General features: G+C 38.1%; 1 protein-coding gene across 1 annotated transcript; it reads right to left on the reverse strand.

Moving 5' to 3' along the window:
• Window positions 1-798: 798 nt before the first annotated feature.
• LOC114553758 (ornithine decarboxylase) lies at window positions 799-8,390 on the reverse strand. Its single transcript, XM_028575097.1, has 8 exons — window positions 8,289-8,390; window positions 8,005-8,178; window positions 7,722-7,894; window positions 7,410-7,626; window positions 5,737-5,820; window positions 2,155-2,317; window positions 1,709-1,830; window positions 799-1,053 (listed from the first exon to the last, which is right to left on the reverse strand). The coding sequence occupies exons 1-8, from the start codon at window positions 8,388-8,390 to the stop codon at window positions 799-801; spliced, it is 1,290 nt and encodes a 429-aa protein (XP_028430898.1).
• Window positions 8,391-8,883: the final 493 nt, after the last annotated feature.

Below are 8,883 nucleotides of genomic sequence, written 5' to 3' on the forward strand. Positions count from 1 at the left end.
GGACAAGCTGTAAGGAATTTCAGAAACTTTGTTAATGTAGCCTTGGGAAAAGTCTAAGTGACTATTATTTTAAACAATTCTCAGTTACTGTGCATTAAGATGATATCAGGTTGGGTCATTCATTTAGAGACTATACTCTTTTTTTATTTTTTTGTTTTGCCATAGGTGTTATACAAATGATTACAAAAACCCACAAACCTTACATAACCCAGATGAGTGTAAGAGACATGTAACATACAGTATACAAAGACTATCTGACAGACATCAACAGAGCTTGTGAACACAAAGAACATAAAACATACTGTATTAAGACACTATTTGACTAAACGCTACAGGGGACAGTTTACAATGGGGTAGGGGGAGGTGTGTGTGTGTCTGAGAAGCTACATAATTATATAAAATCCTCCAAAAAACAAAATAAAAATGTCTAATTGAACTCAATATCGGCAGATACACAAAATGATTGGCTTCAGATATGGATCTGAGCCAAATAAACTTGTTGGGATATCCATAATGTTGACATCAGACCCTCACAAAAAATCATAGTGGTTAAAGATGGTGTATTTTATTTTTAAACACTTAAATATAAAATCTAGTTAGTAAGTAATCTAATGCTTTCAGACAGAAACTTTACAGTGGATGATTATATAACAAAAATTCACAAATTCACAAAGTCATTTTAAACTGGAAGCAAAGTATCCTATGGTGGATTGCGGGTGCAGAGATATTAATTTACGTTACAAAATATCCTTAAGGACAATTATTGCGCTGTTGTCCAACAGAAGTGTTACCAGATCATTAACGGTAGTTGAAGGTGTGAGAAAGGTTTAAGGCGTGCCAGGTCTCAGCTGTCACAACAGGGTAAATGTGCGCTCTTTCAAAGCTATTGAAATCAGATGTTGCACTGACAGAGTAAGCACCCATGTTGTCGAGGAGAAGCCAGTCCCCCACACGCAACTCAGGAATCCAGTAGTTGTCAAGTAGTTTGTCAAAGCTGTCGCAGGTTGGACCCCAGATAACAGACCGGTATCTCTGCTCGCTGCTCTCAACAACCTGTGTAGAGCACAAACATTAACATATACAATGAACATCACTAGTTATCATATTCTACCACAATGTATTCCTAGCTCATGTCTGACATGGCATTTTAACATCAGGCCAGATGGTAAGTGACTATTATATTTTATTATATATTATTATAACAACTCTCAGTTACTGTGCATAAAGAAGATATCAGGTTGGGTCATTCATTTAGAGCCTAAACTCTTAACTCAACGTAACCGTAACAGGAAAATGAATGAACCAACCGCTGGGTCAAAGTAACCCAACCAGCTATTCAGCTGCAAATGAACCCCTCAGAACCTTTTTGACCCAATATGAGCAACCAACCGTGTGTTTACAGAAAGAACCCATCACTGTTTTGTGTGTAGTATCCCAAGCAATTACTTCCATTATGCAACAATTCCAAAGCCAAAGTTAAGTGCTAATTTAGAAGTGTCCTCTTTAGGTGGACAGTAAGCTTGTGGAGGTCGCAGGCTGGCGTTGTTCTGTCACCTACATTTAATTTTTGCTTTTCTCTAAACCACAACCACGATCTTTCCGTCATCATAACAATGTTTGTTGTCTCACCATACCTTGGATGTAATCTAGTGTTTTGCAGAACCGTCCAATATTGGCTTTCTAATGTGTTGACAGGGTTGATATTTACCCTGTGAAGATATGGCTCATAGTTGGGGTGAGCAGGGTCAAAGAAAATGCAACTCAGGGAGCCAAACACGCCTTCGTTAAGGTAGTACATCATCATTCTGCCAGGGCTGTTTTCCTCTCCGTCTGGAAGAAATACATGCAAAATAATGAAAGTTACTAAAATGGCAACTATGCAGTATTTTTGCAAAAACATTGAAAATATTGGAAACTTATACAATAAAAATGATGTTTTTATTATCTATGTCAACCAATTGCATCTTGGGTTCTGCACAAAGTGAGTTACTACAATACTTCAAGTCAGGATTGTGCTCACTCAGAGGCTGAATGACTCTCTACTGAAGAGGATTCTTGATGATATATATATACGTTATAAAAAATAAAAATACATGCAAATATAATACCGGATACACAACATATATGGCTTCAAAAGACAAATCTATACATTACCGCTTTGTTCATCCACATCATCACTGACTACTCTTTTGGCAATGACGTTCGCTGCCAGTGTGAAGGCTGATTCCACGTAGTACCGGCCCGGCTCTGCAATAATCTGCACCCCACTGTCAGGCGGGAAGAATTCATCCAATGCTCCATTAATCACTTCTGAAAACTAGGAGGGAAAAACAAAATTTGCATATTCAAAAGGGTTTACACCTACACCTAATATTTCAGACATTTTGCAAACTCTTTAAAGGTGCTCTAAGTTGGGTGATGTCACTTCTTGTTGAATCCGAATTATTGTCAAACAAAATGGAAGCTAGCCCACCCCTCCCTCCTCCTCATCCCTCCCCTTTCTGCGCACTAACCCCCTAACCCCCACCCCCAAATCCTTCTTATCAGTTATTGGCTGGAAGACTGGACAGGCATCTAGCAGATAGTGAAGAGATGTTTGCTGTATGTGACAAAACACGCTTAGAACACCTTTAATACAAAGAGACTAACAGTAATCAGTATCACGCATTCAGGGTTTTTCCTGCATAGAGAAAGTTTTGGTGCCCCCCAAACTGGTTTTTAGCCAACACCAAAGGAAAATCAGCAGCCAGCCTCCCTCTCATCCACATATCATCTCATATTTGATGAAAAGGCAGCTAAGCTGCATTGTTTTTACTGGACCTGAACCTACCTTTACACTATAATGGTTAAACTGCAATTAATCTGCGGTTCACACGCATGGTTCATTACACTACTTTATATTCCTCATCACTGAAAATGTATTGATCAATAGAATGTATTTCAAAATAGAAAACATTTTTTTCTACTTTTCTACAATGTTTTGTATTCATAACACAGTATTATTGTACAAATTAGCTACAACAGTAATTGCAGTTACCCTAACTCATTTCCAAATATTTCAACTTAGTAGCAGAATGTGCTCCTTGTGAATAAAGTTACCATAAAGCCTTGTTCAAATTAATTAAACAAACTGGACTTTGGGCTACAGTATTGAAAAATTTGGGCCCAGGTCCCAGATGTGAAAGTCCCCTTACTGCATTATATTCCATTTAAAAAATATATATTTTTAATTTTTACTCTCCACAAGAATTTTGTGTTTTCCTTGAAATAAATAAACACGTTTTCACCATAAATTGGTGCCTAATAATGTATCAAAATGCAGGAAATTAAGTCTTTTTCGATCAAAATTACCTGGGGGGTGGACCCCCAGACACCCCATTTAATATGTCTCTCCCCGAAGGCCCATTCTGTACCAGGAAAACCCCTGCTCATTACAGGCCACAAAGGTAAGGTTTCTGCATGTGTTTCTATGAAATATGAGCCATGTCATTGGAGAGCCTGGAACAGTGTTCGAACTGCGTGCGCTTGCGACTTACAATGACTTACAAAGATACATAACAGCTACAAGTGTATGCACTATACAGCATTTACCCTATTATACTTTATCGACAGGAACTGATAGGTCAAACAGCAAACAGCCAGCCACAAATAGTCTATAAACAAAGAATCAGGCTGTATTTGAGATTTCACATGAACAACTGTTTTCTCAAACAAGTTACCAGTGTTTCCTTTAGGATTATTTTTAGCAGTGGGGGCAGGTCCGTATCCGTACCCCCCCCCTCCCCATGAAACTGAACTGACACTTCGCTGCAACACAAACTAATATATTTATTCACCTCTATTCACACACAATGAGGCATATTTTCAGTTGTTATTGAACTTTATTTTTTGAGGAACTATATAGGCCAACTTTGATCTTGACATACAGGCTAAGCATTATGTAGCACATAACAATAAACCCACTATTAATTACTTTCTCTTAATGCAATGTAACTACTTCAGCATGGAAATAATGCTCCTCAAATACAAACGTGGGCGAGGGCGTTCAGCAATCGCAATCGAATCAACAGCCACGTGCAATTCAGCTCGCAGGTGAAGAACACAAACAACGAAAATCACCAGTTAACTTAATTTAAATTAACAAGACCAGGCTTAAATGAACTGACAACATAAGTTATACGACTTACTGTTCTCAAGGACATACTAACACAATCTCAACTGGCTAGTTATCCTTGTGTGTCTGCGCTATTCTCCGACATGCAGTGCAGAATGTAGTTACAGTATCGCCTGAGGCCTTTTGGGGGAGCAACACTTAGGTTTTAGTTTGTGATCTCCCTGCAGGGGAAACAGTCTTAAACATCTTTTTACTCTGCAAACAAAAGTGCATTGGGAGTTGCACCTGGAATTGCCTCCAGCCTGAAAATAAACAAGAAGAACTTTGCTATTAAAATGTGAAAAGGTGAAGTGAAAAACATGCAGCTGTTACTTGCATCTATTCTGAATAAAAACAAAGGTTGCAGCCAGTGGCCAAGAGCAACTTTGCTCAAGATGCAAAGGCATGATACTGTCAGCTATTTAGCATCAGCATTTAGCAATAGATTGACTATTAATAGATTGATAGGCTTTCTCTCAAGGGTTAAAGACGACACAAAGGTTAACAAACAGGTTTCCAGTCTCTCCACTGCTGGCTGTTCCGATTTAACTAATTAATTAAACTGCCTTGTTTTCTTTTTGCCATGGCTATACGATGCTAACTGCAGAATGGATTTCAAGGACCGATTATTGGGCTCCAACGTTTATATTTTTTCTATGAATCTTTGAGTTAACATGAACTAAACATGAATTGACTTTGCACTTCTGTGCCGCCGCACCTTGATGCATGTGACAAGAACAGCATGTATAATATAGTAGATAGTATGATATATAGTATAGTCATCTCTATTCAAGTGAATTAGGTTTAAATCACCATCATGCATGAATGAATAATATTTGTGCAATTTTACACATAATAATCCACAATGATCACATTACACAAAACTAAAATTGACACACTGTTAATATTTTTAGAGATCCCCCTGCCCCCCCTAACAAATTTCACAAATCATTTTATTTTCAATGTCATCACAACTTTTATCGCAATTTTTTACAAAAGCTCCCGCAAAATCAGGCATTTGGGCCGCAACAATATTAAAAAAAGGCAGTGAAATCTTCAAGGGACTGATTAAAGAAGCTTTGAAACTAGCGATTGAGACCATAAACACGTTATGAAAATTCACCTAAAATGTCCTTAAGCATTGTACACAATTACACAATTGTACTATGCATTTAAAAATCTATTGATAGGGCGCCTGGGTAGCTCTCATGGTAGAGCGTGCGCCCATATACAGAGGATCACTCCTCGACACAGCGGCCGCAGGTTTGTCTCCAACCTATGTTCCTTTGCTGCATGTCATTCCGCTTCTCTCTCCCCTTGTATGTCTTCATCTGTCCTATCAAAAATGAAGGCCTAAAATGCCAAAAAATATTATTTAAATAAATGTTGTTTTTAAATCCATTGATAGTCTTCTACATAGTCCTTACGGGAAAACAGGAAAGGATTGTTTTTATATGTAGTAAGTAGTTCTGCGTCATTCTGTACATGTCTTTTTTTAACTTTTGTTTGTTGTTTGTTTGACCTGAATAATTGAGGTGTAGACTATGAACAAGCACTAGCATTGTATATTCTTTCCATTTTACCTCTTCAAATTTCTCTTGAAAGTCCCCGATCGCAGAAAATCCTCCACCAATGTCCAAGAGTCTCATCTGGACTCCCAGCAAATTCTGAAAAAGATATCAATCAGTCATATCAACAATCAAAATGTGAAACTGTTAGCAGCAGCCAGTGGTGGAAGAAGAACATCTTTTTTATTAAAGTGCTAATACCACACTGTGAAAAAAGTTCACTAGAAGTAAAGTCCTGCTTTCAAAATCTTACTAAAGTAAAAGTATTATCAGCAACATTTACTTAAAGTTTGCAGTACAATTTGAAGTTTTGCAGTATAATTTTCCCTGTCACTGTTTCACTGTTATTCATGATGTTTTAAGAATCATATTATTATTGTAATGTGCATTCATTTTACTCCTGTAAATGTTTAATGTATTGCAACACGAATGCAAAAGCTACAACATGAATGCAAAATCAACAACACAAATACAATAGCTACAATACAGTAAGGGTTTCATTTTTTTATTCATACTTCTTGACCTGAGCTGGTATTTGACACAGTAGACCATCATATCCTGATTAGGAGGTTACATGATTGGGTGGGCATATCAGACATGGATTTAGACTGGTTTTCATCGTGTCTCACTGACAGAAGCTTCTCCGTCTCTATTGGAGTCATTGTGTCTGATTCACTGTCTTGTAGTTTTCCTAGGGCTCAGTTCTGGGGCCCATGCAATTTTCTTTATATTTGCAGCCATTGGGACTAATAAACGGATATAATATTGCACACCAGTTTTATGCCGATGATATGCAACTCTATTTCTCAGCTACTCTGTCTCAATGCTATTAATTAAGTTTTACACCCACTCAAAGTGCCTCATTTATTCTCAGTTATTCCCCACCTCATAGCTGCTTAAGCAGGAGGTGAATACAGGCAGCCATCCAATTATAATGACCTCATCCACATTGTAAAAAGCATTTAAATATTGAGCCATGGCATTGAAAATCCTTTAGATAATAACATGAACCCATCATTTCTGTAGCCTACACCAAAACAAGAACTACTGGAACGCCTTACACCCAACTCGCTTTCCACACTCCACACCGCTGTCTTCTGACAAAAAGTCACCATCGATGTTGTTTTCAGACACTTTTAATAACAATCTCAGCCTGTCAGTGGCAAAAAAATTGAGGGTGCACAATTGCCCCAAGCTGCTGCTTGGTTCGCGCGGACCCGTCACTGTGATCTTGATTAATACTGGGCCAATCGGAAAGACTTTTGGTCACATCAGTCTAATAGACACAAATGCATGGGGAAATGGGGTCCAGGTTGAAAAAAAAAACGAAATTATCCTTTAAGACCGTGGTGATCAACCTTTTGAGTCTGTAGCACCAAAACTTTAGAAAGCTCTGCTTCCATCTTTACGGTCTGCTATTCCTGTGGACTCTTTTAAAATCAGATTAAGACAGGAATTTGGTTGACCTACCTGCACTTTATTTTTTTATGTTTTACTATTAATTTTAATAATGTATGGCGTCTTATCTTGTATGTTTTTATGCAAAGCACTGTGATTTCTATCTGTAAAAGCACTCTATGAATTTTACTACTTACTGGTTTGCAACACAACTGCAAATCATAAACAGATACATTTAATGACCAAAAAAATGAAAATAAAATAGTTCTATTGCTAAGACGATGACTTACCGCTATGTCAAAGACATGTCTGGCATCTGCAATGGCCTGTTTGAACGTCGAACCTTCAGTGCAACCGCTGCCTACGTGAAAGCTGACCCCTATGACGTCTAAGCCCAGCTCTCCAGCACGTTCCAGCAGCTTACCGACTGACACCAGTCTGGCTCCGAACTTTGAACTGAGTTTTATTACCGACTTGGAGTCATCCACTGCGATGCGGAGTACCAGTCTGGAAAGTGATTTGAAAGACTTTATCTTAATCAATGCTTTAACAAGAATTTACACTCAACGTAGAAGCAAAAGCATCATTAGTTGTTCACTTACTTGGCTTTGGCGTGACAACGAGACACTTTAAGGAGTTCATCCTCACTATCAAAAGTCATCATATCTACTCCATGAGCACAGGCATATTTGATGTGTGACAGTGGTTTGGTTGTATGTGCGTAAATGATTTTATCAGGTGTCGCTCCGAGGGACAAGGCCATCTGGATCTCACCCTGTGTTTGACCAAAACATGTTTCAAATGAGCCAGCTGAGAAGGAAACAACCTTTCTCGATAACAAAGAAAACGGAGAGCTAGATTATCTTTGAAATAGTTCATCAGTACCTTGCTGGCACAGTCGAAACCTGTGTCCAGAGCACTCATCATCCTGAAAACTGCTGCTGTGTTGTTGCACTTCACTGCATAGAAAGGCTTGACTCGAGGCAAGTTAGTAAGCCATCTGAGGTGTCTCTTATACACGCTATCTAGATTTGCCACGTAGAATGGTTCTTCATTGTCCTAGTAGAGCAAAGTTAACATTTCATTTTGAAATCTATCTCACAATACTTTCATACAATTACACAGAGAATTATAGTCTGGAAAAGTAATAAGATGTCTCTGATACTCACCATATATCCAAGCTCTTTTATTTTATTGTCTATGACATCTTTGACGGTCCTTCCATTCTCTAAAATGTTAATGTCACAATTCTCAGGGGACGAAACATGCATGACTGATTCCTTTGTATCTAATGTTCCTGCAAGGATATGACAAGCAGCAAAAGACAAACGCAAAAAATGAATATGTATTGTTAATGTCAGGCTGGATCACAATAAAAATATCCGCCTCGTCCATTGTTTATAGCCATTTGTCTACATTATGCCATGCTAATAGTAGTGAAAAAACCCAAACTGTAGGCACATAGGCATATTTGACTCACAAATTATATCACACTAAACATCACCTAGTTTTTTCATCTTACCACGGTCTATGTTCCTCGAGTAGTCGCAACCCAGAAAATTTCAAAATACTGTAAGAGTTATCGCAGCAGTCATATGAAACAAATATATGGATGTAAGTTTGACAGTAGGTACTGACACACACGTCCAACTAAGATCCATGAGAACAAGCTGATTATATTCAGTCAGTCCTGGCTTTACCCCGCCCACTATATCAACACCAACGAAGAATATATTAATCTTGAAATAAATTTTGAAGGTCTCT

The sequence above is a fragment of the Perca flavescens genome, chromosome 4, assembly GCF_004354835.1.
Source record: "Perca flavescens isolate YP-PL-M2 chromosome 4, PFLA_1.0, whole genome shotgun sequence".
Classification (NCBI taxonomy): Eukaryota; Metazoa; Chordata; class Actinopteri; order Perciformes; family Percidae; genus Perca; species Perca flavescens.

Excerpts from the sequence above, each read along its gene's own strand:
- LOC114553758 (XM_028575097.1), bottom strand. The coding sequence starts at position 8,390 with ATGCATGTTTCGTCCCCTGAGAATTGTGACATTAACATTTTAGAGAAT. Across the intron at positions 5,821-7,409 it reads GACATGTCTTTGACATAGCG|AATTTGCTGGGAGTCCAGAT; the intron begins GTAAGTCATCGT and ends TATCTTTTTCAG. Across the intron at positions 2,318-5,736 it reads TTCAAGAGAAATTTGAAGAG|TTTTCAGAAGTGATTAATGG; the intron begins GTAAAATGGAAA and ends TTTCCCTCCTAG.